Raw genomic sequence first — 26591 nt, forward strand, 5'->3', positions numbered from 1 at the left:
AGTATTAGGTCACTGGTCATCAGAAGCTTTACGGATTCAAAAACTAGACTTTTTCAGTGAAGAATATCGTTTAGAAAATCGGCAGAAATTTCACAGGCACAGGTGAGGTTTTACTTTCAGTTCTAAAAAAACTTAAATTTGAAATATATTTTCAATATTATGGAGTTTTTCTCATATTTATATAGTTTTTCTCTATACTTATAAAAATTGATAAAAATGAATTTAAAATGAGATTTTAAAAATTAACGTAAAATAAGATTTTAAAAGTTAATGTAAAATATGATTTTGAAAATTGATATAAAATAAGATTTTGAAAATTACATTAATATAAGATTTTGAAAGTTAACATAAAATAAGATTTTGAAAGTTAATATAAAATAAGATTTTGAAAGTTAATATAAAATAAGATTTTGAAAGTTAATATAAAATAAGATTTTAAAAATTAATGTTAAATAAGATTTTAAAAATTAATTTTAAATAAGATTTTGAAAATTACATTAATATAAGATTTTAAAAATTAATGTTAAATAAGATTTTAAAAATTAATGTTAAATAAGATTTTAAAAATTAATGTTAAATAAGATTTTAAAAATTAATGTTAAATAAGATTTTAAAAATTAATGTTAAATAAGATTTTAAAAATTAATGTAAAATAAGATTTCAAAAACTAATGTAAAATAATATTTTGAAAATTACATTAATATAAGATTTTGAAAATTACATTAATATAAGATTTTGAAAATTACATTAACATAAGATTTTAAAAATTAATGTTAAATAAGATTTTAAAAATTAATGTTAAATAAGATTTCAAAAACTAATGTAAAATAATATTTTGAAAATTACATTAATATAAGATTTTGAAAATTACATTAATATAAGATTTTGAAAATTACATTAATATAAGATTTTGAAAATTACATTAATATAAGATTTTGAAAATTACATTAATATAAGATTTCGAAAATTACATTAATATAAGATTTTGAAAATTACATTAATATAAGATTTTGAAAATTAATGTTAAATAAGATTTTAAAAATTAATTTTAAATAAGATTTTGAAAATTAATGTTAAATAAGATTTTAAAAATTAATTTTAAATAAGATTTCAAAAACTAATGTAAAATAAGATTTCAAAAACTAATGTAAAATAAGATTTCAAAAACTAATGTAAAATAAGATTTCAAAAACTAATGTAAAATAAGATTTCAAAAACTAATGTAAAATAAGATTTCAAAAACTAATGTAAAATAAGATTTCAAAAACTAATGTAAAATAAGATTTCAAAAACTAATGTAAAATAATATTTTGAAAATTACATAATATAAGATTTTGAAAATTACATTAATATAAGATTTTGAAAATTACATTAATATAAGATTTTGAAAATTACATTAATATAAGATTTCGAAAATTACATTAATATAAGATTTCGAAAATTACATTAATATAAGATTTTGAAAATTACATTAATATAAGATTTTAAAAATTAATGTTAAATAAGATTTTAAAAATTAATGTTAAATAAGATTTTAAAAATTAATGTAAAATAAGATTTCAAAAACTAATGTAAAATAATATTTTGAAAATTACATTAATATAAGATTTTGAAAATTACATTAATATAAGATTTTGAAAATTACATTAATATAAGATTTCGAAAATTACATTAATATAAGATTTCGAAAATTACATTAATATAAGATTTTGAAAATTACATTAATATAAGATTTTGAAAATTACATTAATATAAGATTTTGAAAGTTAATATAAAATAATATTTTGAAAATTCACATAAAATAAGATTTTAACCCATTTTTGACTGATGTTGCATTTTGACACGCTTTAATATTTTTTTTTTCAATTAATTTTCGTGCAAATATTTGTATGAACTAACTTAAAATTTAGAAAAATTCAATCATTCAAGAAATTTTATTGCTTGAATGTAAATTTTAAATTAGTTTAGTTTTTCATTAAATTTCATCCTGCCTTTTGGGTATGAAAAAAAAGTTGTCGAGACTTAATTTTTTAAATCAATTTAAATGCCTTGATATTAAAATGTCAAAAGAATGAATGGAACTTTTTGGAAATGAATAAAGATTTCAAATAAGTAAATTTTTGTATTAAAATTCCAACTAACTATTATAAATTTAAAAAATACATTTTTACGAACTTTCATTTGAAGAAAATTTCCATAAAACTTGAGTTCGTAAATTTCCTAAATTTCATACGAAATTTTATTTGAATCGGTAATTTACATGAAATATCAGAGAAATATAAATTTCTTTGAGATGTTATTGCTAATACAGTCGACGTCCGTTATAACAACCATTCCATTACAATGACGGTACGATAAGCCCTAAATCTTTTCATATAACGACTATCATATATGCTTTATTTTCGATATAACGACCCTCTCAGATGAGACGAAGAGGATCGTTATATCGAGAGTCAACTGTACAAACATTTGAAGTACTGTTTATTTCTAAAATGAACAGAATTTCAGATGAAATTTCCGTCAGTAACTATAAATTTTAAATTAAAAAAAAATGTTCTTAAATTTCATCAAATTTCTAAAAACAATAAATTTAAAATGAAATTATTAATTCGGTACAAATTTTGAAATGTTTTTAAGTGTTGTATAACAGGGGTGCATTGCACAATCTTTGTCCTACGGGCCAAATGAGGCCAGCGAAAGGTGTTCCGGTAGAAAAGTATCAATACACAAAACACGATAAATACCTCGGCTGACCATATTTCCTTCATAAAGGTACGGGAAATCAGGATCTATACGGTATAAAGCCAATTATCCCCAAAAAAGATTTTCAAATGCAAGTGAAGTTGCCAGTTACAGTCAAAAAGTTAACAAAAGCATGTAAAGTTGCCAATTATCGTTGAATTTGCTGAAAAATCGCCAGTGGTGTGAACCAAAGGACTACTGCCGGTCGCAATAAGTAAAAACGTAATCCACAAAAAAAAAAAAAAAAGAATTTCTGGCAAATAAATATGAGATAAATGAATTTATATGACTATACTTAACTATGATAGTTATAATTATGATAATTTGATTCATAAATCATAAAAATAGTCTAAATTTCTGATTGGAAAAATTCTTGTGAGCCTCATTGAAAATTAGAGAAAAAACGGGATATTTTACAAAACATTACAAGAATGTTCCGCAAAATATACGTCATATAGTCACCGTGTATAGTATACAAGTTTCTGGCCCGCGAGTGGTTAAAATACCGCATATTTGGCCCTTGCAGGGATAAGGCTGTGCATTCTTGCTGTATAATTGAATTCTCTTAATTTTTCTAATTTTGTTTTTTCAAAACAGAACCAACTTTCAGAATTTCGTGAAATTCGATCTCAATTTTGATGGAATAATGATACACACTGTGTATCCCCGGGCTTCGAGAAGCACTTTGAAATATAGACATACAGTACGCGTGTCTTGGACAACAAGGCTTTTGTTTGGTAATTCCGAAACGCCAACTCTACCTGTTTGTTGATAAGCACAGAGATTTCTAGAAAGGACATACATACATACATATATATTGGATAATACAGCGTATAACATCGTTAACGCCGTGACCTGACCTCGTATATGGTTAAAGGTGCCCCCGAGGCTTTGTGGCCCAGTCTCTTCGTAGGCATATGACAGGGGGGAAAGAAGAAAGAAACTAAAGAAAAATATTCCTTTCTTTCTTCTCTTTTTGAAGAAATAAACAATTCCGTTCTCATTTTCTCTTGATGATGTAGAAGAATAGAACTTTCTCGAATGTTTTATTTATTTATATTTATTTATTTTTTTTGCAGACGATACAAATGCCCACGGCGTAAAATTTTTTGCTTTGTTTGCGTTTTTTTTTTTGTCTGAAAAGAATTCAAAATATGTCCCTGTCCTTGTTTTAGGACATCGCCATAGGACAGCGTTCTTCAAGCTATGTTCCGTGACGATGGAACAGTTGGTCCGCAGTTAGTTTCGATAATTTAATTTTAACTGAACGGAAAATTATACGCCATTGATATTAGTTATATATGTATGATTCTATAAATACGAAATGTCACTAATTTTCACCAAAAAGAAATTCAATTTGCAATAATTTTGTCCAAAATTTCATTGAACACGTTTCAAGGAAAAATTCATTTTTTTTTTCAACACTAGGGTGACGGATTATTTCATTAAGGAAAACACGGAAAATTTATTCTTGAATACGGCAAAAAAATAAGGGAACAGTTCTCATCATTTTTTGCTTTTTTCACGCTATAAATTAACTACAGAAGGGGCCCCGCTTAAGGATGTGGGGGCCATGACCTTCATAGTGGTAGACGAGCATCTTTGCCACTCAGGCGCTCGTGTGTAAAGGGGCCGTTCAAGTATTACGTAAGCAAATTTTTAGCCATTTTTGACCCCCCACCCCTTGTCAGCAAAATTTCGTCATCAGCTCTGCCCCCTCTGAATCCTAACGCATATTGGTGGGATCAGAGACGTAACTGGGAGAGGGGGCATAGGGGGGCTCGTGCCCCCTCCCACAATCAAAACTTTATTTCTTTTTTAATGCAAAAAAATATATTTTTTTAAATTGAAATTTCGGAAGAAAATACCTTTATATGTTATTATAATCAATTTCTGTTAATTTCAATGTTATTCGTAGGCTATGAACTTAAAATTTATCTTTAATAAATTCATTGCGACCCACCCTCTAAGCCATAGTTTTCCAACCTTTTTTGTTCCAACGCCCCGTTCTTTAGAAATTTTTTTCTCTCACCGCCCCCCAAAGCAATCTAACCCATAGAATTCTATGCTACCCGTAGCTTCTACCGCCCCCCTGGAACATTCCATCGCCCCCCAGGGGGCGTTAACACCCACGTTGGGAATCACTGCTCTAAGCCATATAATGATAAATCGCATAAAGGCCTTTGGCCCACGGACCAAATATGGTCCTGGGGGTTATTTGATGCGGCCTGCCCTCCTCAAACGTACAATTTGTAATTGTACTTATAATTTTGTAAAAATGAACTAAGCGGCACATTTACAGATCGTTTAAGTGTCCCGTGGTACAATTCCAGAGCATTTAAGCGTCTCGTGGCATATTTTCAGATCATTTAAATGACCCGGGACACAGTTCCAGAACACTTAAGCGATCCGTGACACATTTAGAGATCCCTTGTGTGACATAGTTTTAAAGCACTTAAGTGGCACCCAACGAATCGGTACATGCGGGAATGTTCGTGTACGTGTAGTGCAACCTGACGTAAAGTTTGTTTCTGTGTAATGCTTGTTATGTGTAGTGTTTTTTTTTTTTTTTTCAAACCGAGCACAACAACAGGTCTATTGCCATAGGCAATTTTCTACCTAGTGAGTTGCGCCGGAAGTGTAATTGTGTGTACCTAACAGTCTGAGTGCGTATCTAGTGTTGTGTATGATTTTTCAGTGCTGCCATCTATATCTCAGAAGTGGAGTGAGTGATGTGTCGTGACTGAATATTTGTACTGTTTGTAGGTCTGTTGCGAGTCTTTTTAACGGGGAGATCGGCTCGCATTTGCGCCTCGAAGTTGGGAACCACAGAAAACCAACTTCAGCCGACCACCACTGTGGCGACGGTGGGGCTCGAACCCGGGTCCCCGCGATGCGAGTTCGCCACTATGACCACTCGACCACCTATGTGTAGTGCTGCCATCTGCCACGAGTTTTTTTTTCTAACTATGAGTGAAGTATTATGATTGAATGATTTATCGTTGTAGGACTGTTGCTCTCTGTGGCGAGACTTTTTAACGGGGAGATCGGCTCGCATTTGCGCCTTGAAGTTGGGAACAACAGAAAACCAACTTCAGCTGACCACCAATGTGGGGTTCGAACCCGGATCCTCGCATTGCGAGTCCGTCACTATAACCACTCGACCACCACAGCGGCAATTTGAATTATACTTAGAATTATCTAAAAAATCACTGGAAAAAATCGGATGAAACAGGTAAACAACATTAAACTGAATAGTAAACTTAACACTTTCGTGTCTGAGCTATTTGGACTATGTTTGTCCCTGTGGACTGAGGGTTTTTGGTACTTTTCATGATTTTTTTAAAAAATACTTAGAATGTATACCACATCTCAACAGTTTTTTTTTTAACTAGAAATTTCAAACTCTTTTCTTTCATAATATAGCAATTGTTTAAAGGTGCTAATAATTAATATTTAATGAGAAATAATTAAAAAAGTATGTTTTAGAGTTTTAAAAAAAGTCCCGCATAAGAAAACAATTTTTTAACATAAAATTTCAAACAATTCTGAATAAAAACTTATCCAAATATTGTACAAATATCTAAAAATGGTTTTTATTTTAAAAAAAAAATCTTGTCATCAACAAACATGGCTACCTTACCTAGGAAGAGACAAATGTGTTTCAACTATAATACTTTAACATCATTTCATAAAGCTACATCCGTCGGCTGCTGCCATCTATAAGTATATATATCTATATATACTGTATATATAGATTTTTGGAACTAGAAGATTCATAGATTATGTTTTTAAACACACTGGGAACATATGTATTTCAGCCATTTTATAGCTACTAGAGTTAAAAGTTAAGTTTGTTCCCTTGAACAAAAACGGCATCCCAAGTCACACTCGGGCTTAGACCCGAAAGTGTTAAAGGGGGGAATTCCTTAAAATTCGAATTATCCGAAAATTGCAATTGACCAAGTTTGAATTAGTGAAGTTCGTCTGTGAAATAGCTTGCGCAGAATCGGTCTTACGCATTTTTCGGACCTTCAAAGTTTGTTTAAAAAGACTTTTAACACACGACATCATCCAATGAATTTTTCATCATGATTGCTGTGGAATCCTTCTCACATGCCCAAGTTCGGGAATACTTACACGAGGCGCATTCGTATCTAAAATGACTCGCAACCTAAACAAATCTATTCAATGAAACGGCTTCGATAAAAGAAATGGTGCGTTTTATGGATAAAGTCCATTCTCTTGAAAAATCGGTCTACATTTACTGAATAGAAATGCAAAGACAAAATTTTATGAAAAATAAATTGCGATGAAACTACCTATAAATGAGGTTAAGCCAACGGGGACGGACCAGTGACATGAAATAATTTATTTCGTCTGCAAAGAAAGATATCGGTTTCACAATCAACCAAGTCTACCGGTTGCTTATGACACTCATAAATTCAAGATTGGAAAATTCATGAATTCCGCTCCGATTTCGGCCATCTTGAAATGCCTATTGTTTTTAGGCTGTAAGCATATGCACGGATACTCATTCGAAATTCCGGAAGTGCTTTTATTAAAATGCCGACTTTTTTCCATTCGTATCAGAGATCTCGGCATTATGCGAAAGGAAAACGCAAGGAAAGGACCTTCAATGGGGTTTTGATGCCAAGTAATAAGAACAATACTTGTTTAGTGAGTCCGGGTGAAAAAGAGCTACAGGCAAAGTAACAGTGTGATTGGTCAGCGAAAGGCAAGATGATAGACTGATAGAATGGAAAATGAACCTATAATTATGACGCGATTTACTTTTTGGAAACTGCAGTTACAGCGGATTCCTCGTTCGGATGAATGGAACTTGAACCCATTCTCAGATCCACCCGTAGGATAATACCATTAAAGAAAAACATTTTTTCCATAGTAAACAAGGTGTCTGAGCTACAACAGATTTAATTCTGGAATTTTCAACTAAATTCTGGAATTATTTCTCTCAACAATTCTGGAATTTCAATATCAATTCTGGGATTATTTCTCTCATCAGTTCTAAATTTCCATCAATTCTGGAATTTTCTCTCTCATTAATTCTGAATTTCAATCGATTCTGGGATTATTTCTCTCATCAATTCTGAAGTTTCATTAATTCTAGGATTTTTTCTCACTCATTAATTCAAAATTTTCATTAATTCTGAATTTTTTTTCTCTCATTAATTCTGAATTTTTTTTCTCTCATTAATTCTGAATTTTTTCTCTCATTAATTCTGAATTTTTTCTCTCATTAATTATGAATTTTTTCTCTCATTAATTCTAAATTTTCATTAATTCTGAATTTTTTCTCTCTCATTAATTCTAAATTTTCATTAATTCTAAATTTTCATTAATTCTAAATTTTCATTAATTCTAAATTTTCATTAATTCTAAATTTTCATTAATTCTGATTTTTTTCTCTCATTAATTCTGAATTTTTTCTCTCATTAATTCTGAATTTTTTCTCTCATTAATTCTGAATTTTTTCTCTCATTAATTCTGAATTTTTTCTCTCATTAATTCTGAATTTTTTCTCTCTCATTAATTCTGAATTTTTTTTTTCTCATGAATTCTAAATTTTCATCAATTCTGGGATTTTTTCTTGAAATAATTCCGAATTTTCATTGGTGAGTAGATATTTTCAGCATTTCTGTATATTCTGTTGTAATGCTTAAATTTTTGGAGATTATATATTACACAGGGCCACCCTTATCAGACACGGGGCTAGGTGCGTTTCAACAATTTCGGGACACTAAAATTGTTTAGGACTCCTTTGCCCCGATATTTTATGAGGGGAAGGGGAATTGGCATCCATTATTCTAGCATCTACAGGAATGCTACGAAAAACATCCATAAAAAATTTTAAAAACACAAAAATAATTCAACGAAATAATTCTGGCACCAGTTAAAATTGAGAATTAATGGAAGAAATAGTTCCAGAATATTGATGAAAATTTTCAGAATTAATGCAAGAAATAATTTATAAACTGGTGAAACCTTAATAATTTACTGTGTGGAGCCTCAAAAAGCGTGGGGCCCAATGCGACTGCACCTGTCGCAAACCTCTCTGGTTACGATCCTCGATAAGACGAACGGAACTCGAACCCATTTTAGACCTCAGCAAATAACTTTACCGAACTCAAGGACGAATGATGTAACTCCCTAAAGTGATTGTATATTACAACACGATGAGAAGTTTGGCGCGAGCCGCCATTTTCTTCTTCACCACGTGTTCGTAAGAGGTTCGTTCACATCTAAAGGCGTTAGGATCATCGAACACGAGACGTATGTTTAAACAACGGGATAAAAAAAAAAAACTTGCATAATATTCAATTCAAAACCTCTCGAGTGAATCTAATCTGGACGATAAGAGGCCGATCAACGATTATTACGTATATTTAAAGGAATAAAATAATCGCAGTTTTGATCTGAAAAGGAAGAAACACCCCCCTAACGGAAGGCCTCCTTTCCTCAGAAGGAAAGAATTCTTTCACTTTTTTCCGAATAAGAACCGAAACTCCCGCTGTAGCTTTTTACTTCGCCATTTTGCTTCCTCAAAGAGACAAGGCAATAATTATCAGCACTGCGTGTCCCCGAGTCGAGTCCAGTCCAGTCGACAGAGAGATAGCCCAACGTCACGATTACAGGTAAAGTTATGTTCTTTGATTTCAGGAACTTTTACCGAGAAAATAGAGAACTAATTACGCGGAATGAGATCATTCTCTCGATCTTGTATTAGATATAATAACTGGGACCGTCTTTTCAATTGGTCAGCAGTGTGTGCGTGTGTGTGATCTCGAAAAGTGAAGTGTCGTAATTGATACGAGTGCAATTTTCTCAATAGGAGGTAACTACTTTGTAAGAAAATTTTAAGCACTTGACCCCAAAGGCGAAATTGTGGTTTTGCTGAGCAAAGGGCTGAACAAATAAATTTTTCCGCTCTTCTATCATTCTAGTATAGATTTCTTGACTACTTCGTCCTCAAATTTGCTACCCTGGGCTATAGCCCAATCATCTCCCAAGCCACACGTTTCTAAGTCACTCTTTTGGTCACTCACATTGTTGCACACTTTCTTGGTCACTCTTTTGGTCGCTCACTGCCATCGTCTCTCGCTCTCTAGATCACTGTTTTAATCACTCCCGTGCTTACATACTACAAAGTTGTATATAGCTCACTCTTTTGTCTTTTGGTCACTTTCATGCTCACACTTTCTCTGTCTCTCACTGATCCAGTACCTCATTCTCTAGGTAATTCTTTTGGTCATTCACTTTCTTGCACACTTTTTTGGTCAATCACATACATGCTTGCTTCGCCACTCGTTTGTTCACTCACTGACGTAGTCCCTGGCTCACTAGTCACAGGTGGATTTATATATGGTTTTCCTGCCTTTAGGCTACACAAATTTTGCCGTTCCCTTCCCATTATAGTCAAATTTTCTTGACTACTCATTCATTAAATTTGCTGCCCCCCCCCCCCACCCTCTGAACTTGCCGTCTTGGGCTGTAGCCCGCTAAGCACAAAGGAAACCGTTGCTGCTGTTACAGTGATTTCAAATGGCCGTTATATACATGTATATGAGCTAGTACTAACATCTTCTGTATGAATGTCCGTTATATTAAAGACCTAGAAAGGGGAAAAAGACAATTACTACAGGCTGCAGCAAGGGAAAAGCTTCCCTTAATGACTTCATAAAAAAAAACCGTCGATGTAGGCTTCTTTATTAATTGTTTTGAATACCATTCGGTGGCACTAGCGTGAAATCTTCCGGATTTCCCTTATTCGCACCTACCTCTTTCACAGCATTCTCGTTATTCAGTTATGCATATCTGCTTCAATCGTTGCGAGTAATATTTCACTTTCTGGATTGAACATCCCCAAAAATGTGATCTCAGAGACAATTTTGAAAACTGGACACCCACAAGAGAACATCAAGGAATATTGGGTGAAATGTAAGCACAGATATGCCTTAACTAACCTTTGAGGATTGTTGAATACACGTGTTACATCATAAGAAAGACACTGTATGTGCTGCAAGTTTGTTTCTGTCAGAGTAATTAACCCTATTTTCAGAATCCATTTGATATCAGATCTTGCCCCTCGTCAAACAAAGTTACATATTGCCGGGAATCATCATTTTTACCGCGGTCATACGCAATATATGCATATTGAATAGCCTTGATCAGTTATTGAACAGGTGGTTTCGTGGAACCTAGCACTGCACCCATTTGTATTATCGATTGTAGAACTCCCCTTTCCCCCGAAAGAAAGACAAAGAAAAAGTCTTTAGTAAAAAAACCTTTAGTTAAAGCAAAGATCTAATGGGAATATCTTGAAGCTCCCAGGGTTCAGTCAAATGACGACCCAGCTGTTTAAACCTTTCGCAGGGGGTTTACGTTTTTTCCTGCAAAATAACACTATAATCTCGGCTTGAGGGGGGGTTAGAACCCCAAAACCCCATTTTGCGTACGTCAATGAGACCAACAGCTTTTTGAATACCATTTTTGCTGAGCTTCTTAAGACAGTGGCGTCTAAGTAAGCGAATTGGAAAAAAAACGCCTCTATTTTCAAATTGTTCCCCATAAATAAGTCTTACTGGTCAGACCGTTAATGCAGTAACTTAGTATTCCGTGTGTGTTTCCTTTATTTTTTTTAAAAGCATCGTATCAACAACCCAAACAGGGACGTTATGTGTAACGCTTGATAAGAATCTTTTAAAGAATGACGTGGGTGATGGCGGCCTCGAAAATCCTTGGACAATGGTTTAAAAATATGGATTTCCGAAACTCAACGAGAAGTTCCGCATGAAAGTTACCATTGTCGAAACGGCAGCCAAAGAAAGCCGCGTGCCGTAATATGAATCGGATTTGCATATCGTCTATATCTACGCATGTTTTAACAATCCCGAAATCGTTACCACAATCGTCACTATAACACCATTTCCTCAATTTTTTTTTTTACGGTCGAAATAATGATGATGACTGCTAATTTTTATAGGCACTTTACTTATCAGGTAATCGTTCGTCTCACAAGGGCTCTAATTACCACATATGTGTTACTGAATGGCAACAAGAGGAAGATAGAGTGTGTTGAATATAGATGGACCATTAACGGGAAAATACAAAACAAACATCTCACGGACGTTTCCTTTCAAAGACCCTCCATTCAAAGCAAGTTGACGTCTATCTCAAGAAACTGACATGTTGTCCGTCTTCTTATCAATGACAAAACATTTTCCAAAAAAAAAAAAACCACACTAGGATTTTCCTCGTGATTCTTCTGAGAAATATTTCTTCTGTTAAACACAAGAAAACATCGTTGTTCTTGATTCTTTTTTAAGGTCTTTTCCCTATTTGTCTTTATATGCAAGATGGCAGCACAAGATCTCATTTCAACGAAGAAAACGTTTCCAGAAATAACGTATTTTTACGCTTGTCCATCAGTAAAATTCGTAAACAGAGGAGATGACACTCGATGACCTTCATCGTTATTCTCTGTGCCACCCTTGTAACCTAAAGACACGGTGGCCCCGAGTTTAAAACACTCTACATCGAAACTCTTTGACCATTGGCTAACAAATAGCCTTCCAGCTGTTCTTCGAGTTTACTTTACGCAATCGATGAAAACAAAATGGACGCGAGATGAATATGTAGGATGGATTAAGACTGATACATATTATTGAAATAGTAGTAGAGAGAGAGACACCAGTTTTTCGGATTCGTATTTTATGTGCCAGAAATGTTTTTCCCTCCTCCTCCTTTTTGGTCAAGGCTGATAGTGATAGTATAACTGGTGTAAACTATATATATTTGTTGTACATTGGTTATCTGGTTGGAATCAAAAACCTACATTCATCGTAATTGATTTTATTTTTTCCTACCTTTGGTTTATTTTTCGAACATTCTAGAAAGAGAAAGGAACATTTCTGCAGAAAAAGGGATGAGCCGCGTTCCACTTTCTTATGAATGCTTGTGTGATGTAATAATAAATTAAAGACAGTCGGCACCGCTTATTAAAATCACGGAACTGTTATCATTTTTGCAAAGTATCAAACGGACCAATAGGCATGCATGGGAAAAAATTTGTCAACAAGTATCAAGACTTCAGTTTATGTTATCGTTTTTTTCCCCCGACGAACGCTTTTTTTCTTTTTTGCATACAGCAAAACCCTTCTTAGCGGTCACCCCTCAGATACGGTTTTACGGCCAAATGAAAACTTCCCGGCGAAAAGCCGTATAGTAATGTATTTCGAACCACTGTTTAACGGTCACCCTCAGTTGCGGTCATGGATACCATTTTCATCATTAGTTCTAATGGGCTAAAAACCACTGTACGGACACAAACAGTTGCAATTTTGGTTCGAATTATGCTCACTAGACGGCAGAAAAAGTTTTAATATTTGTTGAACTTTTCAATATTTGGCTACTTTTGAATGAAATTTTGGCTTGAAGTTTGTTAATGTTTCTCAGCTCTGATGTTCGTGTAGAATCTGAAATCACGTGTTACTGATTGTGCTAGTATGTTATTCCACACTGTTTAATGTTGTCAGCTCTAGTATAACCGCGGCTCTCTATCACTAAGAGAAAAATTCTATATCTCGAATACAATGGAAAACGTAAACTTAGAGAAGAGTTAGTACTCTCTCTCTCTCTCTTTCTTTCTTTCTCTTGCAAATGAATTCACACAATCGATTAAATACATTTTCCTGTAAACACAATGATGGAAAGATATTGGATTTAGTCTCTCAGCTTAAAATACATTTTGAAGGAGTTGAAATACTCAGCAAAATCCATCAAACGATCAGTTTTTCCAAAACATGAAAAATTCAGTAACTGTATAATACAGTATTTCTTTTATAATTTTAACTGCGTATCTATGCAATAATTACGTATTTTCATGACTTCAAACGCATCTCATATTGTCAGAATTCCATTCGTATTCAAATAAAGAACCATTTCAGTTATTTTTGATACTATGCAAAACATTTTAAACAGGAACAACCTTTGATAAGGTCATTCCTCTTTTACGGACAATTTTTTTTGTCCCGCGAGTGTCCGCAAAAGAGGGGTTTTACTGTATTTTAAATCTAAGGCTGAACTAGACTCATTCTGTCCCCCCCCCCCGCAAGTTATCGTTATCAATGCAAGACTATATAGAAGGTCGGAAGGTGTGCCCTCTCCCTTGTTGACAAAAGTACCTTCACTGGGTTGAGATCCCAATCGGGGCGTAATAGCTACTATTATCCATGTACGTGTGTAGCTGCTTTTGCAATGGCTATTGTATAGAGGGTGGTGTTAGAACCCTTCTGTAAGTTTTTGGTCAGTTTCTTTCAGTTGACCACATTAACAATTCCTTGTCTGGAAAACTTTCATATAGGATCTATGAAACGTACCGTACATGAACAAAAGTATCATAATTTTTTTCAAACATTAGACTGTTCTACTTTAACTCCTCACAATTTCTAAATTTAAAAAAAAAATCGATTTTAGCTGAAGGAATAAATATCTTGTTTCAGAATAATATAAAAAAAATCAAAAAGCACGATTTTCAACATTTTGAAACCGATTACATGGGGAAGAGAAACGGAGTTATTTAGTTTTCTCAGCCACCTCGTTGGGCATTTTGCCTGTTGTGGCATTGTATTTGTATTTATTTTCATACGTCCCGTTCGAATAAACGACATATGGTCATCGTACTAGCAATCGGAATTTTTCAGAATATAGTTATCAACTGGTTATTGTTATCTAAAAACCCTGAGTCCTGATGTGATCACACATTAAGCGGCGTCCACTGCAATTGATTGTACGGCGATATTTTCGTATGAGAATCGGTAAAAACTGTTAAATTAGTTTATTTAGTTTTATATATAAATTAAGAATAAAGGGAATGAATATAATTACACAGGGGAAATAAATGTGTGGAAGAACGGGGGGGGGGGATAGAAAATGAAGGGAAAAATAAAAAAAGGAGAAAAAACTTCAAAGAAAAAAAAATTCAACCAAAATTAGATGAAAAAATGAAAAATAAAATAAAATAAATTATAAAAAGTGAAGAAATGAAAGATAAAAATTGAAAAATAAAGAATTGAAGTGAAAAAGAAAATGAGTGAAATAAGAAACTGAAAGAAGAAAAATATGGTTGAAATAAGAAACAAATGTGAAAAACTTTTTCTTTCCAATTTCTGGTCAAATTAATAAGAAATTGGAAAAAAAGTGGAAAAAAAAAATAAAATTGAAAGAAATTGAAAAAATTAAGAAGGGAAAAAATCGAGACTTTTTTCTTATTAATTTAATTAAAATTCAAAAAAAAAAAACGAACTGAAAACATAATATAGAAAAAGAAAGAAATTGATGGAAAATTTGAAAAAGAAAGAAATTGATGGAACATTTGAAAAAGAAAAATTGATTGAAAATTTGAAAAAGAAAGAAATTGATGGAAAATTTGAAAAAAAAGAAATCGATGGAAAATTTGAAAAAAAAAGAAATTGATGGAAAATTTGAAAAAGAAAGAAATCGATGGAAAATTTGAAAAAGAAAGAAATCGATGGAAAATTTGAAAAAGAAAGAAATTGATGGAAAATTTGAAAAAGAAAGAATTAAAACTTCTTATTACGGTAATTTAAGAAGAAATTTAACAAAAAAGTGGAAAAATGGGAAAAAATTTATTTGAAAAATTGGAAAAGAAAGAATCAAGGCTAAACAAAAATTAAACGGAGAGTTTAAGAATAAATAAATAAAATTGGAAATTGAAATATTTTTTTTTGCGAAAATATAAAATAAAATTAATAATTAGGAAACAAGATTTAAAAAAAAAATTGGAAGTGAAAATTGCTAGAAAATTTCTCGAAAGACCAATCGCTTAATTTTACAAAAAATAAAAGATGGAATCGCAATTATTGAAAACTAATCCTTGGAAATTCAAAGCCATTTGTTGCGTGTTGTATTTTTGAATCATGTTATAATGAAATTGAGTTTTTAAAATCAATTTAAATGATTGGCGTTTTCAGGACACATATTCAAGAACTTGATAGATCGACGACATCGAAATGAGTCCTAACAATCATCAAAACCTCTGTGACCTCGACCAAGACAAAAGGCTTCTCTTACAACAGGTGAGTTTAAGCACGATAACGTTTTTAAGTGTTAACGATTTCTTCTGTTATATTTCAATTTAAATATTAATACAAATTACCTTTCGTTACTAAAAAAAAATTGGAAATTTTGAAAAAGAAAATGTTATAGAGAATAAGTCAGGGGTTCTTAACCTTTTTTTCAGCCGCTACCCAAAATCAACAATACGATCAGCTTCGCGACCCACGGGACTGTTTGTTTTTCGAAATGAGTGAAACTAGTAACGCAACAGGTACATTTATACCAGGCTGTAAGCGAATTCGAATGACTCATCTAATAATCCCATGCAAATAAAGCTTGATTCCTGACGTATAGCTCAAGCATCCTTGGCTATAAATGAATTTTTACGACCCCTGCGGATCAAGTTTGGGCCGTGACTCATAGCTGAAGAATCCCTTGTTGTAAGAAGATTTTTACGACCCATCTTGGGATAAAATTTTCGTTGTGACCCATAGCTCAAGAATCCCTGGCTTTAAGAGGGTATGTACGACCCATTTCGGAAGCCATTGCGCATCGCGTTCGGATCGTGACCCACAGCTCAAGAATACTCGGCTGTAAGTGGGTTTATACGACCCATTTCGGAAGCCTGCGACCTAAGTTTGGGTCGCGACCCATAGGTTAAGAACCCCTGTAATAAGTGCTGAATACATGTGAATTAGACTAATCAAAACAAAAATAGAAGTCACAATAATGACGAAAACAAAAATTAGTAATAGTAATTGTGTTTTTACTTTAGTACTGTATTAGGGAGGAAAAAACTGCAAAAATAACTAAATAATTTTATCATTTGAAATCCCTTGTTTGACGTTTCCAACCAAATTCAAACGTTAACAATGATTTTTTCATCGTCCCTGAAACAACAATAGCGAAATCGATGAAGAATGATTGAAGTTTCAATGTTAGAATCATTAAAAAATTTGAGATATATTTTAAAATTATCATGTCAATAATTAGGTTCAGTTAAGAAAGCGAACTATTTCAGGACAACCTTGTTTTAACAAATGGCAATATTATAATGATAAACAATCATTTTCATCAACAATGAATGTGTTTGTATATGAAATTAATTAACTGAAGAATTTTGTTGTTGTTGTATATTTCACAGTTACGAAGTGCGGTGAGCGACGTTCTGCAACCCGAGCACGATGACATGTTCATTCTTAGGTTTCTCAAATGTGAGTAAATAAATATACGTTACTAGCTATCTACAATTACCGGTGTTGCCCGGGTTTTCTTCAATTATTGCGAGGATTGAAAAAGTGACAAACCATTATAAAGGCATAAACTACTTATTATACATAATACTGGCAGCATTAAAGAAGTGACAAACCATCGTAAAGTCATATACATGTCTGAAACGCATTGCTAGGTAACCAAAATAAACATTCCGAAAGCTATTGTTGAGGCCCAGGAACCATTGTTGCCCGGCAATTTTCTGCCCATGTCGGGCATATTTGCCCAGCTCTTACGAACTTTTAAAGTAGCCTATCGTTCAAGTCTGGTCCCGTTTGGTATATATGCAAAAATTTGACGACGATCGATCTACAATTGTAAATTTGTGTAGAGAACACACACAAAAATAGACGGAAAATCAATTTTATATACGATAGATAGTATTACTAGTATATAATTTTATATCTATATACTTATATAGATTTCTCAAGCGCAGAGCTTAAAAAATCCCAGGCACCATGGCGACTAGTAAATCGGCGTTGGCGCCTAAAATCTTTTGTATGAACTTGCTAAATTGATTGCTAAATAGTGAAGAATTTTCTGATTTTATGACAGCGCGTTTTTTTTTTTTTTAACGTGGGAAGGGATATTAAGTCCAGGAAATATCTAGAAAACATTATTTAAAACTATTGTTCTCTTTAGCAAAAACCATGCTTGGCTCCGAAGAAATTTGGCTGGCGCGTAAATTTATTTTTCCGATTTGTCAAACCCTAATCAAGAGCATATTTCTGTATTTGCTAATTCTACTCAACAATACATATATATATATTCGACTGTATGGCAAAAGTTCCGTCATGTAATTAATACGTTATAAAACGAATTCACGAAACTATTATTTTTCATGCTAACGAAAAGATGGACGGTAATAGCAGTTGCTTTTCGACTGAATTCAGTTTCAGTTCCTTGAGTTATTTCCCCAAATTACCAGATGTTAACGTAAACTTTCAAAAAAATATGCATTTAATTTGAATATTACATTTACTTACTGTAAGCTTTTGAAAGAGATGAATGCACCAAACACACTTCCAGTCTATAACAATTGAGACAATATTATTTATCAACCTTTTTACTCTTCCGGAATCCTTAAAATAGTTTCCATATTCTAGGGGCACAAGTTCCCAACATTTTAGTTTCCCGCGGAACTCTTATATGCGATATTGTTCCACGGAACACAAACTCAAGCTTGACTCCAATATTGATATTTTAATTCCATCACCAGTATAAGGTGCAGTTTCATCGAGGTTATATTACTGGAGGGGAAACATGACGTCAGCGGTGTCCGCCTCGGTAGTGCTAAGACGCCTTCATATACCGCCGTGTATATAGGGATTCTAGGTAGTGCTAAGAATGGTGTCTTAAACATCATTGGTTGGGAGATCACGTGACGTGTTTAATGCCCCAGCGCAATCTCCGTTACTTTCTTATGGCATCCATAGGAGTTTAAAGAAGTTCAAAAAAGTAAAATAAATGAAGGAGAGATAATTTTTTCTCCAAAATTAATTAAAGAAACAATTCCAGAATTAATGAAAGAAAAATTGTAGAATAAATGAGAGATAATTCCAGTATTAATGAAAGAAATAATTCTAGAATTATTGAAAGACATAATTCCAGAAAAAATGAGAGAAACAATTCCAGAAGTAATGAGAGAAACAATTCCAGAAGTAATGAGAGAAACAATTCCAGAAGTAATGAGAGAAACAATTCCAGAAGTAATGAGAGAAACAATTCCAGAAGTAATGAGAGAAACAATTCCAGAAGTAATGAGAGAAACAATTCCAGAAGTAATGAGAGAAACAATTCCAGAAGTAATGAGAGAAACAATTCCAGAAGTAATGAGAGAAACAATTCCAGAAGTAATGAGAGAAACAATTCCAGAAGTAATGAGAGAAACAATTCCAGAAGTAATGAGAGAAACAATTCCAGAAGTAATGAGAGAAACAATTCCAGAAGTAATGAGAGAAACAATTCCAGAACTAATGAAATCAATGAAAGAAAATTCCAGAACTAATGAAATCAATGAAAGAAAATTCCAGAATTAACGAAAGAATTTATTCCAGCATTAATGACAGAAATAAATCCAGAATTAATGAAAGAAACAATTTATGACGAAACTCTCCCTTGTTAATACGACAGATACGGAACACTGACCGAGTGAGGACATATCGATGTTTCAGGAAAGGAAAATTCACCTCTGCCCTCACGGGGACTCGAACCCCGGTCTCTTGTTTGCTGGACGAGTAGAGTACTCGTCCAGCAAACGAGAATACTTTTTTTAGAAGGCAATTGATAGCAATATTTATAGAGACCGAACTGTACATTTCAATGGGGAAATTGTGTATTTAACGCGTGATATCCTAGTATTCGATGTCACTGCCGTCGCAGCGGCCCCTTTGCTCCCTTCAGTAATATGTAATATAATAAACGCCCGAGAGTTCAGTTACAGTATACAAGTTTACTGTTTTTGGTGCTGCGGAACAACTGCTATAGAAACCAAACGTTCTGAATCGACCTGTTGTTCCCCCTCGGGATTAAAAATGCACGTGATTTGTCCTATGGTGATTGGCTGGAGTTGATACGCAGTCCACACACATAGACCATCATATTTAATACAAACTTTTCAATGCAAAGTGGCATATATACGCTCTTTGAAATTCAACATCAATTATCTTCCAAAATAAATATGTAGTTTTGTTTGAGAGAATTAATATCAAAACTATATTTTCTTTTTTTAGCTCGTGATTTCGATTTGGTGAAATCCGAGAAAATGGTCCGAGAGGTAAATTGTCTCAATTGTTCTTTAATAATCAATATCTTTTCACTAATAGTATATTTTTATTATATTTTTAGTTATATGTACAGGGTGGGCAAAAAAAATCCGTAAAAAAACTTAAAACTTCATAAAAACCGGAAAAATAACCGAAAGAAAAAACGGTTTGCAGGGTTAGCATCGCTAGGTCACGGGAATTTTTTTTTAAGACAGGAAAAAAAACAGCCGATAGGTGGCACTGGTACGAGCAACTTCGGCGGAAATATGTAAATGAGACGGTTATAAGAACTTGCGCTTCTAATCCATAACCAGTTCACCGTTGTAAACTGTGTATGTGGATCTGCTGCGCACTCTACCGTTGCTTGATCTGTGACTCTCCTGCAACGTGCTATTCCCTGGGGTGGTGGTCATGTGGAGAACATACTGCTGTAATAAACGATTTGGAGCCATTCTGTTCGTTATTTGCGTATCTTTTCTTTGACTTGTGTAGGTCAGCGCCACCTATCGGCTGTTTTTAGGTCCCCCCCCCCGCCTTAAAAATATTCCCGTGACCTAGCGATGCTAACCCTGCAAACCGTTTTTTATTTCGGTTATTTTTCCGATTTCTATGAATTTTTAAAGTTTTTACGGACTTTTTGCCCACCCTGTATATTTCGATAATCTCTGCGTGTAAACTAATGTTACTCGCAAAAATTACAACTTTTGAAGAGGAAATTTGAGTTTTTGTTGCAAAAAAAACAATGTCTACTAAAATTATTAACAACGAACAATTGTATATAAAGTAATAAATTTCAAGAAATAGCTTCTCTTTGAATTAAGATTTAATTCATTATCTCAATAAATTTATGAAAAAGTGTTATGTTTGAAGAATATATATTGAAATTCGATCCGTGTGTGCTTTATTGCAGGACATCAGATTCAAGAAGAAGATCGATGCCGAAAATCTTTTGGAATCCGGTTACGAACTACCCGAGGTTAGTTCTTTCTTTCATAGTTTTCCATATGCAAATTGATTGATCAGATGATTCCGGGAATTAATACTATTTTTGTTTCATTTTGATCGACCATAAATTGGTCCTAATTAGGGCTGTAAAAAAACACAGTTTAATTTTCTCTGAGAAAGAATTACTGAGAGATATTTTAGATTATCAATAAGTACTGAAATTAGATGAAAAACGCAAATAATGGCAGCACAGCAAAGATTATGATGACGATCGACTGTGTTCATTGACTTTTGAATTCGAGGAGGGGTTTCTCTTTTGGTAGCAAGATTTTCATTGCAGCAAGCTGAGCAGGAAAAGGTTTCCTTTTTTTTCTAACGATTCATATGATTCCGATATCATTAGTTACTGTCCAAGAAAGTGTCGTAATCACGAAAAGACAACCAGTGGCAGAGTTTATGGAGATGCAGGTGGGGAGCAGGCAATCCCCTCCTACGTAGATAAACCTGCACGTCGGATGTTCATTTGCCCTGCAGCCTACGGTATGGCCTTCATCAAAGGCACAGATACTTTAGAGGAGATATAGGTACTATACCTATATCTTCTATACCTAGGCAGATACACACTTCCGGCCAGCACACCTCACTTACCCTTGAAAGGGAGTGAAACGATGATAAATTTCCCAATGGCGATAGACAGGAGTTGTGCTCGGATTAAACGAACAAGCACAACAAGGCTTTCGTGCAATCCTAGTGTAATAGCAAAAACTAAATAAAACTAATTGCTTCAGAGGCGCCATCTATAGCAGACAGAAGCAAGTTTTCTTTCGAGAAATGTCGCTTTCTTGGGCCGTCTTGATGCTCTTAAGTCTTAAGAGCATCATTGGCCCCCAGACCAAGTGATTTTTCTGAGGTCCTACCAGGCAAATTCTTGAAAATTTTCAACCCGATCTCATTTTTATGAGGCCCTCTTCTCTTGAGAACCCCCTGGCCGTGTCTGCGTGGGCCCATGCGTTAAGGTGACACTGCCGGCATGTGTGTATTACACACGTCAGTGAGTGCTGCCATCTATCGTTCAAACAAACACTTCGTCGAGAAATACTCATGTCCCGTGCTTACATTTCTGAAGATTGACGACCCTATTGCAAGACCTAAAAATTTATGCTACTGCTTCGTCTTCACTCGATTAACGACTAAATAATTGCTTTTGAAGCTTTCTAATTGTTAAACCTCTCTTAATGTTATTTTCAGATGGTGAGAAAACATATCCCAACGAAGTGCCTAGGCCTAGACAAAGAAGGAAGTCCCATCAGGCTCTTCCTCGCTGGCATCTGCGACTACAAAGGTGACGAGAAACAAATTATCATAAGTTTTCTTTCTTTTTTTGGATAATAATAAATTTTTTATGTAATAATAACTTAACAAAAAATATCTTTCTCACTTCACTAGGTTTCACTCATTCGTATGTGATAACGGACATGATGAAATTCTTGATGTATTTCCTGGAAAAGGATCTGAAAGCTGCCCAACAGCACAGCAAACAGGTAAGCACTTCTCTATGGGAAGAGTAAATAATCCTTTGCCTGACATAATCACAAAACAAGAATAACGAGTAAAAGTAAATACTCCGAAAAATACGAAATTTCTTACGCGTTTCGACACACTATGGATACCGTTCTCTCAGAGGGTAAATATAATATAACGCTAAGTTGGGGGGGGGGGGTATCTCTCGCTTGGGTCGGATACCAAATTTTTAATCCCAGTTGCTCAGCGGAAATAGACGTCCACTCAAGTCAAACGTCTTGTCGTGGTCAGAATGAAGTTCAGCGCCTTCTTGTAAGTCGAATGCAACTTGAGAAATGGGGCTGATTTGACTGGTCTGTTCGAATTTTCTTAAAAATCCCGCTCGTAACGAACCTAAGCCATGGCACTGCGATAAGTGGTAACCAACCCAAGTGGAATTCACAGTCAGCGTGGATATGGTTGTATTATGTTTATCCTCTACGGACGGCACCCGTAGTGAGTCGAAATGCATTAGGAATTTCGCATTTTTCGGTATATTTACCTTTTTTTCATTTACAGGATGGTAGTGAAAGAGAATTTTATTTTCCCAATTCAATGCATATAGTTTATTTGAATATGTATTTACTTGTGTTTTTCAGACTGGAATCGTACAGGAGCAAAGCGTTTTTATCCTAGATTTTCAAGATTTCAATTTCAGACAGTTTTGTGACAAAACAGGTAAGAGTTAGACTTGATATAAAATTCCTGGACGTAAGTTTTGTTCAAACTGATCAAATTTTTTGCGGGGGGGGGGGCAGAAATTCAAAAATATACTGATTTTACTCTTTTTCAGTTATCAATGCGGGAATACAACTTATAATGATGTATCAAGACCATTACCCAGAGCTGATGAAAGTTTCTTATATCGTGAACGGTGAGTTTAATCACAATCTATAACAGATTTTGTGTTCGTTTTTACAAGGTGTGAATTCATCTGATCTGCCAAACAAAAGAGGGAGATAGACGAGCCCAAATGAAGCTTAAAACACCATAGCAACCTTGTCCTATCTAGTCACTTCACCAGTCTTTCAGCGCTTGTAACTCGCCGTTAAAAATTCAGATATCCTAATAAAAATCATGTCATCTTTTATGACTTTCTCTGCTTCTTTCAAATACGTGCTTAATTTGTGCTTAGGTTTTTAAGTAACTTCACGAATTTTGGTTTTTTTTCCACATGTGATGAATTTTCCTTCTTATCTCCACTATAACTCGAAATCAGTTAGAGATATAGTACAGTCGAATCCCGTTTCAACGAATACCTTTATAGCGAAAACCTCGTTTTAACGAACACTTTTCTAATCCCCCCCCCCCCCAAACAAGTTTACATAGGAACAATGTTAGGTAACCTGGAATTCCTTTATAACGAAATTTCGTTTTGATGAAATGATTCCTCCGGTCTCTTGGCGTTCGTCATAAAGGGATTCGACTGTAGTGTAGTGTTGCTATGGTGTTTTATGTTCCACTCGGGCTCGTTTATCACCCACTTTCGTTTGACAGAATACGTCAAGTTCACCCTGTATATCTCATTGACCTAGTTCGAGTTGAATTGCATTCCATGAGCTAACGTCAGTGTTTCTATTCCAGCGCCACATTACTTCAATTGGGTCTTGAATATCTTCAAGCCATTCATACACGAAAGAACCATGAGCAAGTTGAAGATTTGCAAAACAGGTAAAACCATCATTATGAATTGTCCACCTCTAGAAAGAACTTGGCTCTACCTATATTTACATATAACGTGTGTTATCCGTAACTGCCGCGTAATTTCTCGTTTGGATGGAGTAGATACGAGTTTGTAAAACTGTTTTTACCAGTTTGGTAGAAAATAGGTTGAATTTTCAGTGTTATCTGAATTTCATTTTCTTTTATTTCTTACGGTCAGACGAATGGAAACGGGAAATCCGGCAACACGTTGACAAGAAGATTTTGCCAACCAATTACGGAGGTCACCTCGAAGATCCTGAGTCTAACCCGAAACTACGAGTAGAAGTAAGCAGCGACCCTTTTCTTTACTGGAAATCACGTGACATGATACGAACCATCTTCCCCCTTCCCCCAACAACCTATACTATACTACTTTATTTTTTAGATGAACGGCGGTGTCAAGTTCCCAACAAAGCATTACCTGAAAGGTGGTCAGAGCCTTAAAGAGACTGAACCGGGACTCAAGCAAGTTTCGATCCGCGAGAGATCGTCCTACGACCACAAGGTCGACATCGACACGCCGGGAACTACCATAAAATGGGTCTTCCAGACCAAAGACTACAACATCAAGTTCGGAATCCTGTTCAAGAAGTCATCTCCCGGTGCGAAGTCCGGAAGGAACAGTCGCCCGGAGGAACTGGTCGCCGTCGAGACGGTCGATTCCCACACAGTACCAGAAAGAGGAGAACTCGTGTGCGAGAAAGTTGGTCAATGTGAGTATTGTGGTGCCCGTCGTCGTTTAAGTGCATCTTCATCGATAAATGTGTTGCATGTAACTAACACGTCTCATTTCTTACTCGTCAATACAGATATACTGCATTTCGACAATGGCTACAGCTGGATGACGGGCAAGCAGCTCTTGTACAAAGTCGAAACAGAAGAACCGAGTCAGAACACCAGGGAAGAATGACCGATATCCCCTTATCACCATTATCCACCCTAGAGCTTCCTTCCCTCCCTATTATCCTATATTTAAGACATTCCATAACGTGCCAGTCATCGTTCAATTGAGATATTTTTTCTTGTGTGTATAGTGATTGTAATAAAATATTATTTGTTATCGATTATGGCCTGGTAAATATTTAGTTTCATTCCGTATAGGAAATGTATGTTAACCTTTTAAGCGCCCCAACAAAAATTGCAAAACTCCCTTCATAATGCTATATTTTCAATGAAGTAGGCTTCATTCCGATTTTAAACACGTGCAGGATAAGTGAGAGTAAATTTTTTGAATTCAAACATCTCAGCAAAGATTGCACTTACAAGGAAAGGGTCATGGCCCCCACAAGGGGTGGGCTGACCAGGCTCCAGCCCTGGGGCCCCAGGATAATTTTCACAATTTTTTTGCTTTTTCACGCTATAAATTTATCATAAAGGGGCCCGTGAAAGATCCCAGCCTAGGAGCCCTACTCCAGAATGTGGGGGTCATGGAAAAGGTTCCCAAGTTGTCGTCCTCAAAAAATTATGAAAAAACTCAAGTGAATTCTTCTCTCACAGAAATACGTCTAAACCAAAAAGTTGGCGGCGGAATGCAAATATTAAAGCAGTCAAAAATTAATAAAAATGACAATAGTTGGCCACTCATCGCATCTCGCGCTTCTTGGCGATATCTATATAAACAAAAATTCTTTTTTCCCACTCCAGTTCTCATTTTTCCTCTTCCATTTTCTCCTTTTTATTTCTCTCCTTCAGCTTTCTTTTTTCTAGAAACTAGTTATTTCCTTCTTGTTGAGGTGAAACTTCTTTAGGCAAGGAAGTGAATTTTTTTTTTGTGTGAAGGGGAAAGAAAATTCATCACAAAAAAGTGAAACGCTTTCCGTAGAATAACTAATTGTGTGAAGTTCCGAGACGAAGATGAGTTGTGGTCGGGTGTCAATAGACATTCGACCCCGTGTAAAAGAAAATAAAGTTGGGTAGTGGGAGTTGGTTTGGACGGTTTGTGTCAGACAAAAAGACAGTTTATTACCTTTCTCTACTCCCCCCCCCCCGGTTACCCGAGAGCGTATAGCCACTAGAATAATTACCTTATCAAGTCGCCTTACCCGAGAGTATGTTTCGCTCGCGAACGCAAGTTTTGTGACATCACAGTACCAGCTCCTAATTGGATGCGCTGTCATAATGCAGAATACATCTAGAGAGGGCTTCACTTTTTCTTCTTAGGGGCCTTTCAAGTATTACGTCATCATCGATGGGGGGGGGGTTTCCGATTTGCTGACTTTTGATGACAAGGGGGAGGGGTTTGGATAATGCTTACGTCATCAACCACCCTTTATGAAAATATTAGTTGGATTCAGAGCTGATGACGAAATTTTGCTGACAAGGGGGGGGGGTCAAAAATGGGTAAAAATTTGCTTACGTAATACTTGAACGGCCCCTTACTCTTTACTTCTATTCTAAAACCTCCAGTTAACCCCCCCCCCCCCTGATTTAGAGCCAACTCCGATTAACGGCAGAATTTTTTAGCGAACAAATCTGCCACACATGGGATTTAAAGCGCGTTCAATT

At 34.7% G+C, this 26591-nt stretch overlaps 1 protein-coding gene across 2 annotated transcripts; it reads left to right on the forward strand.

The window, feature by feature from the left end:
• Window positions 1-25150, forward strand: LOC149085713 (SEC14-like protein 2). Of its 2 annotated transcripts, none has more exons than XM_089232104.1 (13): window positions 1-102; window positions 15756-15860; window positions 16985-17054; window positions 19845-19888; window positions 20788-20853; window positions 22071-22164; window positions 22269-22363; window positions 22982-23060; window positions 23176-23256; window positions 23967-24053; window positions 24265-24371; window positions 24472-24799; window positions 24896-25150. In XM_089232104.1, exons 2-13 carry the CDS (start codon window positions 15795-15797, stop codon window positions 24994-24996), a joined length of 1218 nt encoding a protein of 405 aa, XP_089088230.1. In that variant the 5' UTR covers window positions 1-102; window positions 15756-15794; the 3' UTR covers window positions 24997-25150. The 2 variants fall into 2 exon arrangements, with proteins under 2 accessions (XP_089088230.1, XP_089088231.1); XM_089232105.1 differs by lacking the exon at window positions 1-102 and adding an exon at window positions 9098-9398.
• Window positions 25151-26591: the final 1441 nt, after the last annotated feature.

Source organism: Pholcus phalangioides, unplaced genomic scaffold (assembly GCF_987345545.1).
Source record: "Pholcus phalangioides strain wild (caught in Gottingen) unplaced genomic scaffold, Ppha-v1.0 ptg000005l_1, whole genome shotgun sequence".
NCBI lineage: Eukaryota > Metazoa > Arthropoda > Arachnida > Araneae > Pholcidae > Pholcus > Pholcus phalangioides.